Source organism: Gopherus flavomarginatus, chromosome 4, assembly GCF_025201925.1.
Source record: "Gopherus flavomarginatus isolate rGopFla2 chromosome 4, rGopFla2.mat.asm, whole genome shotgun sequence".
NCBI classification, from domain to species: domain Eukaryota; kingdom Metazoa; phylum Chordata; order Testudines; family Testudinidae; genus Gopherus; species Gopherus flavomarginatus.
This window is the reverse complement of record NC_066620.1, coordinates 195,861,309-195,879,198: the sequence shown is the minus strand read 5'-3', so window position 1 is coordinate 195,879,198 and position 17,890 is coordinate 195,861,309. Positions and strand designations below refer to the sequence as shown.

General features: G+C 40.2%; 2 protein-coding genes across 3 annotated transcripts in view; one reads left to right on the top strand and one right to left on the bottom strand.

Moving 5' to 3' along the window:
• The window catches only part of LOC127049709 (uncharacterized), a 1,018,748-nt gene that overhangs the window by 487,757 nt on the left and 513,101 nt on the right, over nt 1-17,890 (bottom strand). The gene's annotated exons all lie outside the window — the stretch shown is intronic.
• WDR35 (WD repeat domain 35) overlaps nt 1-17,890 on the top strand; it is a 73,909-nt gene that overhangs the window by 25,530 nt on the left and 30,489 nt on the right. The window contains exons 10-14 of one of the 2 annotated variants that reach the window (XM_050950667.1): nt 5,881-6,066; nt 7,398-7,430; nt 10,047-10,107; nt 12,865-13,009; nt 15,300-15,369. In XM_050950667.1, coding sequence (XP_050806624.1) covers nt 5,881-6,066; nt 7,398-7,430; nt 10,047-10,107; nt 12,865-13,009; nt 15,300-15,369 — 495 coding nt within the window. The remainder of the gene's footprint in view (nt 1-5,880; nt 6,067-7,397; nt 7,431-10,046; nt 10,108-12,864; nt 13,010-15,299; nt 15,370-17,890) is intronic. The other variant, XM_050950668.1, reaches the window with a different exon arrangement.

The window sequence follows — 17,890 nt, the reverse complement described above, 5'->3', positions numbered from 1 at the left end:
CTGATGTTATCTGGTAGCAAATGTATGCTGTCAGCATGCTGAAAAAACTGTGATCTGAACAAAGAATATTCCTTGCTATTCAATTTTAAAGGTAACATAATAGTGGAGAGGGATGATTGAAGTAGTGAATTGAAAAGATTGCTTGTTTATGTTAACCATTCAAGTTTTTGTTAACTAGCATTTAAATAGACTGTAAAATAAAGCAGAAGAGATGAAAGAGCATAACATGAAACCTTCAGAAGAACTATAATTAAAGACAGTGTTTCACTCTGCTGTAAAAAGCCACTGGAGAATGATCTGTGTCTGCTAGGAAAAGACTCCAGATAGTTAATTGTAAATTTGCTGGAAGAAGTTCTGGAAATTCACATTGGAAAAAAGTTCTAACCAGCCTCCGAGGAAGTGCTGCCTGGTGCGTTCTGTGGGAAATTTGTAACAACTGGAACACATGCCTATGACTTTTTATGTTAATTTGTTTTACTTAGAAATATCATTGGTATGTATGAAACACTGAAGAAACATTTTCGGGTTGCGTCCCAGGATGTATGTATTTCCAGACCTGGGTTAGAGACGTTAAATGAAGGAATAAGGGATATTTTGAAAACTGAGTTCTAAGAACTCTGTGTGTAAGCTGCATTTCTTTCCCTTGCAAAACTGAGTCTTTGTGGGAACAGTTGTGCTTTCATAAAGATATAGATTCTTAGCTGCTCATTTGGATTTAATTACCCTTCCATAATTATTTTCTACTTTATTAATGCAGCAAACATATGGAATCTATTGACCATATATTTAGTAGCAATGTTAAAGATTGCTAGTTCAAAGCTACATTTCTTTAATATGTAGCACATTTTATTATTTCTTTTCATGACTTTGGTGTGCCATTTTGATTATATCAGTACCTTCCTAATGGGAAGTAGCTGTTTACACTGGCCACTGAACAACTGTCAGATGGTAATGATTGAAAGTCATTATTGACTTGGGTCAGATTTGAACCCGTGACCTCGAGTTGAAAGGCTTAGTGTCCCATTATCAGTCTACTAAAGCATCCAGTCCCCAGTATCTTTCCTTTTAAGTACTATTAACAACAGTAACAAGTGGCCACAAGGCTGAGAATTGTATGACAAGCAGTTAATGTTCCTTGCCACTAGAAAAAGTAATGAATGTGGGAGGTCTTGTATCTACTATTATATTACATAAATTGAGTGGAAGTTTCTCTAACAATAGCAAGATTTAATTATTTCTTTTAATGTTAAAACCTTGAATTATTGCTACAGTTTTTGAGTTTTTGATGCTGTTTAGAATGATTTGTCGTTATTTGGATAGCAGTGATTACCTAATCTGGAGATTGTATCTATGAAATAAAAGATTGATAGTTGCAGAATTTTCCTTTTAAAAATTTCTGGAATATTTTAGTCAAATCCATTGGGCACTGGCAGTTATTGGTAATCTCACCATTGTTATCAGTAGAAGTAGCAGTATTTACAATTTTGGTGGTTCCTGGACTTTCACAACTTACCCCTTAGCTCACTGAGACCATTGCTATATATGGTGACACACAGTAAAAGAATATTGCATAGACTTGAAAATTTACAATACTATTTATGTAACAATTCACGTTCCCCTGATGGTATTATTTAATTCCTGGCATAGAATGCACTAACCAACCAAATGTACTTTCCAAACAGTTGTTATTTCTTAGAACATAATTAAAAAAATATTTAACAAAGGAAGAAAAACCACCAGTTGTTTTCTCAGATGGACTACATCTTCAATTCCTATAGGTCCTGCCTCTATCAAAACTTCCTCAGGCTGAGCTCCTTTTTTCTTTATATCAGAGAGAGGTTTCCCATCATGTCTCACTCTTAAAGGGCACTCTTTCCCTTCTCTGATGGGGTATATCTATATTTTCGTCTCAGATAATCCCTAAGAAATGACTACAACAAATTGAAAATACGTGGCCATTTAGCCAAGATAAAATCATTGGTTGATCCTAAGTTGCAATGGTTGGCCTTTTCATTGCTGGTCTTGCCTTTTTGTCTTCTCTCTGATTCCATATTCCCAGACTTCTACTGATTCTTTATTTTTGGAGGGATGAAGAAGGTGCTCTTTATTTTTGTAAGAAATTATAGGGTTATTGTGGGAGAGTTATTTTTAATGCTTTAATAATCACTTGTTTATTTTGGCCGGTCCAAGTCTTGTAAGATTGCATAATTTGGGATATTTCTTTGATTTATTATGTTTCCTGTGTGTTTGGGAGGCAAATCTAAAGGAAAAATATTTCCAGAGAGTTCTGGTTTTTAAAAGAGGCATTATTAAGGCACAAAAGCAAACTATCCCAGTGCGTAGGAAAAATAGGAAGTATGTTAAGAGACCACCCTGTTTTAACCCGGAGATCTTCAATGACCTGAAACTCAAGAGTCATAAAGCAAGTGGAAACTAGCTCAGATTACAAAGGATGAATATAAAAAAAGCATCACAACTATGTAGGAACAAAATTAGAAAGGCTAAGGCACAAAATGGCATTAAACTAGATAGGGACGTAAAGAGTAACAAGAACACATTTTTACAACTACATTAGAAACAAGACCAATGGCCAGGCAGGCCCATTACTCAAATTTGGAGGGAAAGACAATAACAGAAAATGCCTTTTTTTTTTGGTTTGTTTTCACCAAAAAGGTTAGCAGTGATTGGACAACTAATATAGTGAACGTCAGTTTAAATGGGGTAGAATCTGAGGCTAAAAAAAAGCAAGTTAAGAATTACATAGGCTTGGTCCACACTAGGAAATTAGGTTGCTATAACTGCATTGTTCTGGGGTGTGAAAAATCCACACACCTGAGCAACACAATTAAGCTGACCTAACCCCCAGTGTAGACATTGCTTTGTCCACGGAAGAATTTTCCCTTCTACCTAGCTATCTCCTCTCAGGAAGGTGCCGTGCCTATGCCGATGGGAGGATCTCTCCTGTTGGAATGGGTAGCATCTTCACTGAAGCACTGCTGTGACATAGCTGCAGCAGTGCGGCTGCACTACAGTAGTATTTTAAGTGTAGACAAGCCCTTAGACTAGTTAGATGTCTTCAAGTTCAGGAATTTGAACATTCCAGTGAAGCATTGGAATGGGTTACCTAGGGAGGTGGTGAAATCTCCATCCTTAGAGGTTTTTAAGGCCTGGCTTGACAAAGCCCTGGCTGGGATGATTTAGTTGGAGTTGGTCCTGCTTTGAGCAGGGAGTTGGACTAGATGACCTCCTGAGGTCTCTTCCAACCCTAATCATCTATGATTCTATGAAAAGAGAACTTGTGGAAGATGGGAGAGATCCCAGAGGACTGAACAAAGACAAATACAGTACCTAGCTATAAAATGCAGAATAAGGACAATTTGTGATTAAGGCTTGGTCTACATTACAGAGTTAGATCCACAAAAGGCAGTTTGTCTATCTAACCATGTCAGTGTTTACACTACTGGCTTGCTCCTTCTGATGTAAGTGCTCTACTACAGCAACATAATAATTCCACCTCCATAAGAGGCATAGGGCTTATGTTGGTGTAGTCAGGGTGACACAGTGACTTTGTAGACACTGTGTTCCTTACATTGACTGTTGGCTGTCATTTTTGTCAATTTCCTGGCTCTGCCAGAGCTGTGAAATTGACAAGAAAGCTGGCTCCGGACTCCCCTGTTGGGTTGCTACCAAATCTCTGCTCCAAGCCAGGCTGCCACCCAGGCTCCCGGCTCCCCATTCCCCGCTGGGTGCACAGCAACCTATTGGACTCGGCGCAGATCTACTTGCTGGAGGCGAGAAGCCATGGGCAGCTGCTCCGCTGCTCCTGGCTGGGAACGTGGAGGCGAGAAGCGCCAGGGGGCACCTGGACTCCCAGTGGGGAGCTGCGCAGAACTGAGAGCCCTGGCTCGCAGCCTCCTCCCCCCTCCATTGCCCCTCTTCAGTCAGTGGAAGCGCTCCTGTTGAAGACGCACACTACCGACAGAAGGTGGTGTGGACATCAGCGACTGCAGTCATTTCTGCAGTGGCTCTAAGTTGACCTAATATAAGTCGATTTAAGATTGTACTGTAGACATGACCTTATAGACCAGTCATCTTAACTTTGGTACCTAGAAAGATAATGGAGCAAATAATTAAGCAATCAGCTTGTAAGCACCTAGAAGATAAAGCGATCGTGGAATTGTGAAGAATATATCATATCAAACCAACCTAATAGTCTTCTTTGACAGGTTAACAAGCCTTGTGGATAGGGGAAAAGGGTAGATGTAGTATATTTCGATTTTAATAAGGCTTTTGTTACTGTGTCCCATGACCTTCTCATAAGCAAACTAGGAAAATATAGCCTAGACTTATCTACTATAAGGTGGGTGCACTGCTGGTTGGCAAACCATTCCCAGACGGTATTTATCAGTGGCTCACAGTCAAGCTGGAAGGGATCTGGCCTGGTTCTTTTCAATATTTACATAAATGATTTGGATAATGGCAAAGAGAGTACACTATACCAAGCTGGGAGGGATTGCAAGTGTTCTGGAGGACATGATTAGAGTTCAAAATGATCTTGACAAACTGACTTTGCATGACCTCCATGACTTCTGCAGCAGCTGGTGCGTCTGGCTCTGGGGCAACTCTGGTAGCCCCTGTGTCAGGCACACCGGCTACTGCTGAAGCAGTCTCAGGCCGCCGCACCCCCTCCCCATTCCCTCCCCCACTAGCAGAGTTGGGTGTGGGAGGGACATGGGGTTAGGGCACCAGTCGTGGTGAGGCGGACTCTGGGCGGTGCTAAGCTGGGGGGCTCCCCGGAAGCGGCAACATCCTTCTTGCTCAGCTGCTAGTTGGAGGCATTGGCAGGCAGCTTTGAATGCTGCTACTGCCCAGAGCACTGGCTTCACAGCTCCCATTGGCCGTGAACCACAGCGGCCAATGGGAGCTGCAGGGGCAATGCCTAAAATACTTGTGACTAAAACATAACCTTACTGATAAGGCCTCTTTGGAGTACTGTGTTCAGTTCTGGGTACCAGACTTCAGGAAAGATGCGGGTATGCTAGAGGAGGTCCAGAGGAGAGCAACAACAAGCATTAAAGGTCTAGAAAACATGACCTACGAGGAAAGATTGAAAAAACTAGGTTTGATTAATCGGAAGAAGAAAAGACTGAGGGAGGACATAAATCTTGAAGTATGTAAAAGGTTGTTATAAAAAGGAGGAAGATAAATTGTTCTCCTTATCCGCTGAGGACAGGAAAAGAAGTAATGGGCTTAAATTGCAGGAGAGATTTAGGCTAGACATTACAAAAAAGCTTCCTAGTAAGGGTAGTTAAGCACTGGAACAAAGTGCTAGGAAAGTTATGGAATCTCTATCATTGGAAGTTTTTAAGAACACCTATCAGTGATGGTATAGATAGTTCTTAGTCCTGCCTCAGTGCAGGGGACTGGGCTAAATGAACTGTTGAGGTCCCTTCCAATCCTACATTTCCAGTCCTATTCTCAGAGGGCAAGTGTTCACATCACAAAAATAAACACAGCAATTGGTACTTATAACAAACTCAAAAGAGAATTGATTGTGGAAAATGAACTCTTCTGTCATCCCTGGGGGACTACTCCAGTTCAAGATTGAGATGTGTTGGTGTAGCAGTGTGGGAAAGCTAACTCCTACCCAATTTGTTAATTAACAAAAGGCTTCAGTCTCCTGGATTGTCAATCCAGTAATTTAGAACAGGAATAAATTTACAATTTTTGATACAGCATTTCTCTTGATAGGAAGGGGGAAATACTGATGGATGCTGGTAGTATATATGAACCACACTTTTTCTACAGTAACAATGTACTACTTGTCACTCAATTTGCATAATTTCTGGTCAAAATTAACAATGTTGTTCTTCTTGTCAGTGGGGTTACTGCTCCAACACAGTGGTTTATGCATATACCCGACCAGATCGTCCTGAATACTGTGTGGTTTTTTGGGATACAAAAAACAATGAAAAGTATGTGAAATATGTTAAGAGTCTGATTTCCATAACCACTTGTGGAGACTTCTGCATTTTGGCAACTAAAGCTGATGAAAACCAACCTCAGGTAAAATCTTTTTTCTTTGTTTCAAACGAGATATGAAAAAAAAAATCTTGAATTTTAAATGGATGTTGTCAGGCACAAATGTGGCCAACCTTAAAGTTGCAGTCAGGTGGTAGGAAAATGTACCTCAGTTTCTGGATCTGCACCATTCTATCAACTTCAATTAAATATAGCCACTCTTTGGATGGGACACACTTTAACAAGACAAAAATTGCAGCAGGAGTTAACTAACAAACCCTATCCTCATTGTTCTTACAATGTGTAAGAAGAGGAGCAATGGTAACTGTTGCTGCTTTAGAAACCTTGAAAACAATTTTCAAAGAAATACAGAATCAATATTTAGAAAAAAATCAAGACTTTAAAGATTGTTTTGATCAATGGAAAGCAGAAAATAAAATAACTATTATAAACCCAGACCTGAAAAAAGAGTTCTGTGTAAGTTCAAAAACTTTTCTCACCAAAAGAAGTTGGTCCAGTAAAATGTTACCTCACTAACTTGTCTTTCTAGACATCTGACTGCAATCCTTTCATCATCCATCATCATCATCAAGTCATTGATATATTGAGTCAGTCTTAAACTGATAATCTACATGTTAGACATCTTTTGTTTTAAAATAAATGAAAGCCCATTAATTTAGGCCCCTATTCAGGAAGGTATGAAAGCACCTGTACAGTTCCATTGAAGTCAATGGGGCTACTCAGTTGCCTAAAGTTATGCATGGATTTAAGTACATGCTGAATTGGGGGCTCTTAATGGGAGATTTTCTATTGAGTTCAATGGACTTTGGATCAGACCTTTATAGGAGACATACTAAAATATGCAAGATATGTCCCTATCAATTATAAAAAACAATAAAAGATTTTGAGTTAATATGATTAAAATAATAGGTGGGAAAAGATAGAATAAAATGTACATTTCCAAATGTAGTGTCCAACTTCAAGTCCAAAGACTGGTCTACACTGGAAAATTAAAGAATATAAAGAGTGAAAATGAGTGTGAGGTGGGGCTGCAGGGGCCATTTCTTTTTTTAAGTTTTTAAAACAGACTTATAAAAATAAATCATGCTTGTATTGTTTTTTCTTTCTTTCATGGTATGATCTTTCATATCTATATAAAAGGTCTGTATATGTTGCTAAAGGGTTAGTACCATGAACTGTTTACATCTCACATTCCACTTTCTTTGTAGCACCTAGGTACTATGATGATAGATGCTGTAAAAATGTCTAGGATAGATGTACATTTTACTACCAGATTTACATCATTTAATGGTTACTGCATTCATTTCTGAATTAATTCAGTTATTTTCTGTATCATTTGTATGTTGCTTACAAAGGAGGAGCATGAGACGGAGTCAATTGGTGCAACGGTAAAAGAATCATTTTAGTGCTAATTCAACTGATTGTACAGTAATAGTGTGCTGTGGTGTGTGCTGGAAAAATGGTCCTATGATACATAGCCAGAAACATCCAACTAAATTGAAGTGCAGTTAACTGAGAGGTTTTTCTGGACTGCACCTTTTAAAATCTGCAATCCTACTGGTTTGGGTGAAGACATTTGATCTTCTTTCTTGGAAATAAATAAGCAAAACTCTTTTATATTTAACTGTTCAGGATTACAAATGTCTCTTATCTTTCAGTTTCTTCTTCACTTCTCTTATTACTGGTAGGTCTGTGTCTCCAATGCTGCCTTTACTACTAAGGGCTGGTCAACATTCAGTGACGGAAGTGGGCAAGCTTAACTTTCTGCTACTGGATCATTAGAATTGCTCTGTGAAGCAATATATCATGTATATACTAAGATTTTCTTTCTCTGTAGATGTAGTTAACTAGAATCATGACCTCAAGAGGAGAGTTTTTTGACAGATATTGTAGTGGGAGCTGATGAGACAAAAGGGCTAGTTCCAGCAACATTGCCTAGAGAGTATCACAAGGGAAGATGAGGAGGGATCCTCAGCTGGACTTGAAGAGGATACAGTGGTGTGGCTTGACAACCTCTTCTAACTCTCAGACATTCTACTTTGCTCAGACCTAGTGTAATGCAACCTCTTCAATTCCAGCAGCGCATTTCTCTCCTTGCCTCCCACTCCATTGTGCATTTGGAAACTCTTGTCCCATGAGCCTTCTTCTGATTTCATGACATAGAATCTTAGAAGTGCAGCAACAAGGACATGGTAGAGAAACTGAGAGTGGGTTAAAATCTAGGGATAATTTCCCCCACCTGCCCAAAAAAAGGCAGGAGGGTTAAAATTACAATTACAAATAGCAGGTCTAGAGTCTCAATTTTTGATAGTGAAGTCAAGGAATATCATTGTATTTAATCAGAAATCTAAAATTCTGGCTTATAATAACAAAGAACAATTATGAGAAAACCAGAGAAAAATAAATCATAAGTTTCAGCAACTGCTCTCTACTTACTGAGAGAATGAGGAGAGTGGATCACCTGCTGAAAAACTGAAAAGATCTTTTCTTTTTTGATGCTCAGATATTTTATCTTTTTCTGAGCAACAGGCTTTTTGTACACCACATGAATTTTAAATGCTATATATTTGCCTTCTTATGTGCAAGCTATCTGTGCAGCAGTTTAAAGGGGCAGATGATACAGTTTTTTCTATAGCCTCTGCAGTTACATGACTCAGTCAGCAAAATGAAAGAACTGTGGAGAGCTAATTCTTTTCCATGTCTTGGAGAGCACGTACACCAGCTCTTTGATGATCTCGGGTATAGAAATCCAGCTTTTGAACCTGGAGCTCCTGCCGCACATGTTTGTCAGTTTTCATGTGTCTCCGTTAGTAGGCCCTCACCTTCCTATTCAATCATTGATGTAAATGTTTCCATTCCAGGGTTTGAAAAATAAACACACCAATGGCAAATAGGTAGCATTCTCTAGAGAATGGGGTCAAAGCTGCCCTTTCGTTTATGGGTCACATCTTCCTGAGTCTCTTGGCAGACTGATCCAGATCATTTGTTAATGTTCATAGCTTTTCCAAGCAGCAGTAGCAGCAGAGTAAAAGCAGCAAGATTCTAGTCAGTTTTTCTGTAGCTGCTCAGAATCCTGTGGTATAGGGAAGGCAGGTGGGTAAGGCCAAAGCAAGAACTCTGCCTTCTAGCAGCTACAGAGGTGTCGGATTGCAAATTTATCATATACCTGTTAACTTGATGCTGATACCCTCAGTGATTCCATCCTTTGTATGTCTACACTGCAAAGGAAGACCTGTGGCTGGCCCATGCTAGCTGACTGCAGCTGCCAGGGCTCAGGTTGGGGGGCTGCTTCATTTCAGTGTAGACTTTCAGGCTCGGACTGCAGTCCGAGCTGTGGGACCTTCCCACCTCGCAGCATCCTAGAACCCGGAAGTCTACACTGCAATGAAACAGCCCACAGCCTGAGTCCCACAAGCCTGGGGTGTCTAGTTGCAGTGTAAACGTAGCTTGAGAAGTGTCTGACAGGACAGGACCCTTATAAGGAATCCCAGCACAGTACACCTTTTAAGACACTGGGGGTATGTCTATACTACCCACCGGATCGGTGGGCACTGATCAATCCAGTGGGCGTTGATTTATCACATCTAGTCTAGACACAATAAATCGACCCCCGAGCACTCTCCCATCAACTCCTCGGAGACTGGCCTCATCACCAGCATATTACTCCTTGCTGGTGGGGCCTTTTGTTCTTTCATGCCATCTTTTGACTAGTAGATGCAATCCTTTGAAATATGTGGTTAGTCATTTTTTTCAAGCCCCGTTTCATAGTTTGATTCTCATATAGAGGTAGGAGGTAAGAGTAGCATTATTCTCATTTTTGCACTGCATTTGTGTTTATGATGCCTTTGGTACTTTACCTCTCCATGCTGCTGAACAGGATTGTGATCCTGTGAGATGTACAGGTTATGAGCAGCATTTCACAAAAGGATAACCTTGTACAGAATGTTAACTTTCCGACCTAAGCAAACACAGTAGCACTGATATTTGCTCTTATTTCCATACAGTACGTGCTGGTTCTCTGCAATTCTATTGGTACGCCCCTTGATCCAAAATATATTGACATTGGTAAGCAAATACTAACAATGTTGTTCTGTTGCTTTTTCCACTTCTTATACCAAGTATCTTATAATAGTCATTTAAACTACTGAAAAACTGTTCAGTAGGACAACAGTATTTTGTTTCTACAAATCATTCACTTTTCTGTGTCGTATCTACTATGATTCTGTTATATCAGCCACTATGCCTTCCTCTGAGATTTAAATGTAATGGGAGAATAAACAATAGAAATTCAAGGTCACTGTGGAGTAAACTATGATATGTATTAGGAACTGAGTATTAAACCATTATTTTTAATTAATAAAGTAGTTGAAAAATACTTTAGTTCTATAAATACATTTCTGTTTCTCAGAAAAAAGGCTGAACCTACTCTGCTTCTCTGATTAATGCAACCTATTAACAATTGGAGCTTTTTTTAACTGGTACCATTTCTCTGTTTTTCAACAGATATTTTTAATGACTTAAACTTTTTCCATTACAGCTACAGTAATGGTTCTATTATTAACAAATGCACATTTCTAAAGAGTGAATCCTTTCTCAGATCTGTTAAAATAGTTTGACTCACACTTTCACTAAAACATGTTGCAGCTTCCCAAATAACCTTTACTTTTAAAAACAACTTCTCTCATTACTTTAATGTCAACTACATCTGCAAGGTCATCTAAGGATAATATATGTACCTCTTTGTAACATTAAGTATTTAAAAACAATTAAACATTAGAAAGTCAGGTTCATCTGATAGATGTGACCTTTCCCTGCTGGTTAGTTGGTTGAGTTGCATTAAAAAAGTGTTTCAAATGGTTGGCAAATGCTATTTAATCCTGCAGTCTTTACTCAGGCAAAACTCCCAGTAAAGCCAGTGAGGTGTTTTGCCTTAGTAAGGACTGTCAGTTGCACTCTTAACAATCAGAGGGAAGCTTTAGGAGAAAAATAAACTGACAAACTTCACAGTTTTTCAGTTAATAAGGCCCTGTTATCCAATTCAGCATTCAATAGTTGTTATTGAAATGTGGCCATGACATTCTAAATCCCTATTTTCAGTTGTTCATATCTTGAGGAACTTTCATCTTTCAGGATATGTTTTCACATGCTTGCTCTCTGTCCCAGAGTGATTGTGCAAAAAAAGTTTGAGCAAAAATATGCAGTAATTTTTGAATATGAGAGTACAAAATATATCTCTGTATTAAACATATATAGTAACTCTTTAGCAGCTCTACAGCCCCAATGGCTGGAAGTTGAAATTTGGCAGTAGTAAAGAAAAGGCAAAGTGTCTTATTTATTCAAGAGAACATTGGTTGTAATTTCACCGTGTTATGAAGTTTTAAAAATAGCTTACTGAGCATGTGCAGCACTTTACTTTTTATGAGCTCATGAAGTGCGGAGTTAAAGAAGGATTTGCTCTTCAAGCGCACATAGCTAATCTTACTAGGTAGTGAAAGCATATTGAAATAGATTGCCCTAAAACTGGGAGGGTTTAATGAGTTTGAGTTGCTCATAAGTAACGCTACGTTTTAGTCACAGGTATTTTTAGTAAAAGTCATGGACAGGTCAGGGGCGGTAAACAAAAATTCATGGCCCGTAACCTGTCCATGACTTTTACTATATACCTCTAACTAAAACTTGGGCGGGGGAGTGGGGGCACAATGGGCTGCAAGTGCTGTGGGGGAGGTGGTCCAGGACTCCCATTGGTGCTGTGGGGATGGGCAGCAGCGTGGTTTTTTTTTTTTTTTTTATAATTGGGGGTATACATTTAGTTTGAACCTCTGTTATGATATTTTTAAGTAGTCTCCATGCAGTTTGCAAGCATTTCACCCCCATGGCTGTTCCTTTTAATTTCCATTTAAAAGACCTGTTGTAAAATTTAAAAGAAGGCAAAATGCATGTTTTCCTCAGGCCAAATCATTAAGTCCACATTAATGAAGGAGGATTTGGCCCTTTCATAATTAATTAAGACAAGTCTGCCATACATACAGCACTTTCAAGTCATGTGTTTTGCTCAAAATTCTAATTGTTTTCACCTAGTTGCAGTCAAGGAATCCTGCATAGTGCTTTATCTTCTTTGGGTCATGCTATTTGCCACTTCAAATGTTTTCTTGACTTATATAAAAATAGGCAGGGTTGAAATATATAATACAGATAGTTAATCCTAAATCAAGACCAGGATATTGATTTTATTGCATACACTCCATTAGGGTTTTGCTCGATGTCTCTAGAATCTCCTTACTGATCTGTAGCTTGATAGTTCATCCATTCAGTTCATTGAACCACATTAAACCCCTCCATGGACACTCTTCTTCAGAATTAAAGTGACTTTAATACAGCTTAATACATTTCCAAAGTGAATTAAAGTAAACTAAACTGAATTAAGGATACACAATAAGTGTGTCCACACAGGGGTTTAATGAGGTTTATCTAATCCACTTTAAAAGTTCATTTGGATTAGCTTTCCTGAGTGCAAGACTTTGTGTTAAACTGTGTGTGCACAGGTATTAAGAAGTGGTAGGGGGAGATTCAGTTGATTTAAGCTAACTTGACTGAGCTCATATGATTGAAAAATACCCTTCTTTTGCCTATGTATATACAGCTACAGTGAAGTAACTCAGTAATGAATGAAATATACCAGTATTCTGTAGTTATTTTTTCCATAGGACTAGAGAGATGCAATTCTGTCCACTTGAGCAAAATGTCACTTGTTTCCATTTGATGAATTTGGTTCATGTTTTAATTTGCCATTCTAATTTTATTACTGTTTGGGTTGTATTACAGGACCATTATTTGTTACAATGACCAAAACCCATGTGATAGCAGCTTCAAAAGAAGCTTTTTATATCTGGCAATACCGTGTTGCCAAGAAGCTCACAGCAATGGAAATTAATCAGGTAGCACGGACTAGAAAAGAAGGCAGAGAGAGGTTTGTCTCGGTTTTTATATATATATATATATATCTTTGCTTTAGCACAACATGATTGTTCAGAGAGCCTTTCTGGAAATATCCACTCCTTTCCTCTCGTCATTTTTATCACTTCAGTTTGCTGACTCATAAGCCTATCTAAGTAAATAAATAAGAACAATGTTTAATGCATAGTCCTTACCCAGAACTGCTTTTGGTTAGAGCATTTTCACAGTCTCCTCCTGCCTCAGTGACCTCCTGTTCAATGTCTCCTTTGGTGGCTCCTTCGTCCTCTCCCACTCTTGGAGCTCAGTCTTTGGCTTCTTTTCTTCTTTACACGCGCTCTTCCTAGGCTTATCCACTCCCATGATTGTTCCCATGTTGATGACATCCACAGCTGCCTCTCTACCCCTGACCCAGAGGCAATGCATGAGGAAAGGTCACGTGACATCTCCCCTCACCCGTGATTTTCCGCCAACAGCTAAATGTTCTGAGGGGACCCATCCAGAGGGGCCACTGCAGACTCTGCACAACAGAGCAGTGAGGGTGGGCAAGGCCTCGGGATGCCCAGCAGCGAGGAGGCAGCGGCTCCCCCTGGCAGCAGCACTCACCATGGGTCTGTGCAGCGCCTGGAAGGAGGAAGCAATGGGTCGACTGGATGCGGGCTGAGCCTCTCCCCTGTCTCCCAGCCTGCTGCATGTGGCTGCTTCTCCTTCCCTGCTGCTGGAGCCCCAGCGTTTCCTGCTACCTGCTTTGCAGACCTCTGCAGGGCCAACACCTCGGGCCTGTTTCCAGGGCAGGGGTCGCTCTCCCACTCCTATAACAGGGGTTCTGCCTGGGGGAAACTGCTCCCTCGCACTGTAGCGGGGCTTGCCCTACCTTCCATTGCCAACAGCCTGGTGCCCCCTGCCCAAGAGGCTTGGCATTGCTCCCCTCCACTCCCGAATGTTTCTCTGTGCCCTTCAAGGGGGGCACACCCCATAGTTTGTAACCCTCTGTTCTGGATCCAGAGGTGATGCATGAGGCAGTTACATGCCACCTCCCGAACCTTTAAATTGTGCCCCCTCACATCAACACTTGTTGCCTCTTCCCTGGCCTGTCTCACTGTAAACAAACTCATATCTCAGGTTGTACAGTATCTTTCAACCTTTACTCCTGTATGGCCTGCCATCATCTCAAATTCAATATGTCAAAAGCTACACTCCTCATTTTTCTTTCAAAATGTTTCCTTCCTGCTTCTGTCTCCATCATTGGCAATAGGTTCACTAGTCTTCCTGTCTCCCAGACCCCCAACCCTGGTGTGATTTTGTTTGTTTGTTTGTTTTTCTTCACTGCAGTCCATCCTCCTTCCACAAAGATACTATTATTATCTCCACAGCATCCTCCAAATCCACCAACTCCTCTATTCCCATATTTCCATGTTAATCTTTGGTACTATATGTTGTGACAGGGTCAGGCCAGATGGCTACAGGAGAGTGATAGAAGGCAGATATATTAGCCCCAGGTTAAGTAGGTCCCCTTTCCCTTGGTAAGGTAACAGGGAAGGTTCCAGAACAATCAGGAGCTTTCTGGAAACAAGGCAGACAGGCTGATTAGAACACCTGCAGCCAATCAAGAAGCTGCTAGAATCAATTAAGGCAGGCTAATCAGGACACCTGAATTTAAAAAGGAGCTCAGTTCAGTTTGTGGTCTGTAGGTGAGGAGCTGGGAGCAAGAGGTGCAAGGAGCTGAGAGTGAGAGTGAGAGGGTACCCTTCTGGAGGACTGAGGAGTAGAAGTGTTATCAGACACCAGGAGGAAGGTCCTGTGGTGAGGATAAAGAAGGTGTTTGGAGGAGGCCATGGGGAAGTAGCCCAGGGAGTTGTAGCTGTCATGCAGCTGTTACAGGAGGCACTATAGACAGCTGCAATCCACAGGGCCCTGGGCTGGAACCCGGAGTAGAGAGCGGGCCTGGGTTTCCCCCAAACCTCCCAACTCCTGATCAGACACAGGAAGAATTGACCTGGACTGTGGGTTCCACCAGAAGGGAAGATCTCTGAGGTGAGCAAATCCGCCAATAAGCGCAGGACCCACCAAGGTAGAGAGAGAACTTTTTTGCAATGTATAACAATAATAATAACTCTGCTTTGATTTGACTTAAAGGGGCTAAAAGATATTACCTCACCCACCTTGTCTCTTTTAAAGGGATACTGCCAGAGCTTATAAACTGGCTTACTTTTCATCTTTCCCCAAACTGATGCAATTTTGAAAAAAGTGCAAATACTTGTTTTTCACCCCCGTCTTCTCCTTTGAAACTCTACTTTTTCGCATAGGATTTATCACATTGACGATATCCCTTCTGGAGCTGCAGATGGAGTGCTTGATTACAGCAAGGCCATTCAAGTAAGTGACTCTTTATAACCAGTATATTATACTGTCATTGCTTACTTAATAATTGTGAGCATTACTCTGTTCAGATTAATACATTTTAAAATGTGTGTGGCCATTTTGTTTAAACTTCCTTGTATTCCCACCTCCTGCACAGGTTGTTCCTCTCTTTCTACTGCTTATTATCATCATACATTTATACAGTACCATGAATTTTACAGAACATAGAAAAGGCATGGTGCCTGCCCTAGAGAGTTAGAAAGAAAGAAAACAAACATGATGCCCATGAAACATCAATGATTAAAAAAAAGTACCAGCTGCTCTCTTAACTGCGCTATCAAAATGTACGCATGCTTATGCTGAATAACCTTGACATCTTTGTATAGTGTTTGTGTTCTTCCTCATCCCTGTTCTCCCTCCTTCACCTTTTATTACCCTTACTTGTTTCATCATGTCTAAAACTACCATTGTAGGCTGTTCAAGTCAGGGACTGTGTCATTTTATTTGTTCAGTAAATTTGGAAGCTATTATTAGTACTATTACTACTACATTTTCCCATAGTTCAGGGTCTGTTTAGAAGTGATGCTTGATAGTTTCTTCCCAAAGCAGCAGAACCCCGTGGCTGCTTGGTAACCCCCTATGAGCTGCTTTCTTGTAGATTTACAGTAGGCAAGATGCACTTTCCTACTATTGATCCCCCACTGCCAGAGCAGTTCACCTGTGGCTTCTTAGACTGCAGGGGAAAGAAGTTATAAAGGAAGACAGGCGAAGTTACTTAGTAGACCAAATAAAGAATACAGATGAAATTTTGAATTGACATGAACAAATAAAATAGCTGAGATTTGTCTCTTATTAAAGCAAAGCAACACACTTTAAAACATTTTAAATTGAAGGCAGCTGTGTTTTAAATAAAAGAGAGAAATATTTATTTATTGACTTACAAATAAAACACAGAAATGCTGCTATTTTCTCATAGGGGAAAATCACTGAATTTTGTAAAATGAGTGTTCTCTTCATAGAGATGTCACGTACAGTTCAGCCACTAATGGGAATTTCAAGTAGACTGGTGAATCTGCATTTTGGAAATAGTTTTATTTATTAAATGAATATGGTACACTGAGAGCCTCTCTGCCATAGTGCATTGAATGGAAAGCTGTACTTCCAGAGCAGAGGAGTAAGTAGTGAAGCGCAATACTATTATCCTGATTTAACAGTAAATGAGACACTCTGAAATACAAATAAAGGCACCTTCAGTGCTCTATAGATAATATTACAAGACCATGTAATGTGAAATAACCAAATACTAACTACTGAAATAATACAATACATTTTATGTTATTAAAACTAAGTGTGTTTTTCTGTACCTCAGTGTAGCATGAAAATAGAGCAGTCTAATTGTTAAGCTAGAACAACAGCTCATACTAGTTTCATAAGTCAGCTTTCTGTGACCAAAACAAAGGATAAAAGGACCAAGTCATTGCCTCCTATGGGGAAAAACTCTTAAGAAGGGGAAGGTGTAAAGAAATTGAAGAGAAACAAACCTTGTAGAACTTCTGGAATTACAATTTTGGTGAGAGGGACTTGGGGCCATGGAGTGAATCTCAGGACTCCTCTGTGGTGATGGACGCTGCCCTGCTTATCCTCTGCCTCCCCTCTTACCCGACTTATATTTAAACATAGGCTATAACCTGCACAGTGTTCATGAATGTAAGAAATGTGTCCAATTTAAACATACCAAAAGATAGGGGAAGGGAGTCTCACTGCCATTGGCTTGGTCTTCCTTCAGTTGCTCAGTAGCAATGGAGGGAACCCAGGGAGTGTGTCACAGTTCAGTGCCAATGCACCTGTATGTCCCCTCGGTGGCCCAGTAAGGGCACCCACTCTCGGCTTCCATCTCCCCAGCCATTGCCTTTCTGGGTGGAAACACACATCTCTCTCCCTTCTGACTGGGATATTTCCAGGCTGCACAGTTCTCTGCTGTCACTGTGTATTTCCCAGCACAGATGGGTTGCCCAAGGACACCTGCTTGCTTTCTCTTCAGAGGTGGTTAACAAGTGTAATTGGTACAGATATAAGCCATCACACAGCACTTCCTCTGCAAGCCTACTTTACTCTTAAAGTAAAAAGCATTTCAGTGAAAACATGTTAAAAACAATAAAGAACCAACATGCATGCTGATAAGCTTATCAGAATTAACCTCAACCCAGCATGGTTCTATCAGGATGCAGTCCTTCCATCCCCCATCCATTGTGATTCCTTAGTGGTCAAAAGTTCTTCACATCTTCAGCTCAGAACGAGCACACTCATAACATGTTCACCCTTTATACAATTCAAGGATCTTTGGTCAAGAGTTTCCTTCCAGAGATTGCATTAATCTTGTCTTCCTGCTAAAGAAGTTCCATACAGTCTTACAACAGCACATAAATATTTGCAGTTTTAATACAGTGAACTTCAAAGATGTTAAAGTTAATTCTATAAAGTTCATTCAGGATGTTGTAGGAAATAGTCAGTATCACAGGGAGGTAGTACTACTTTC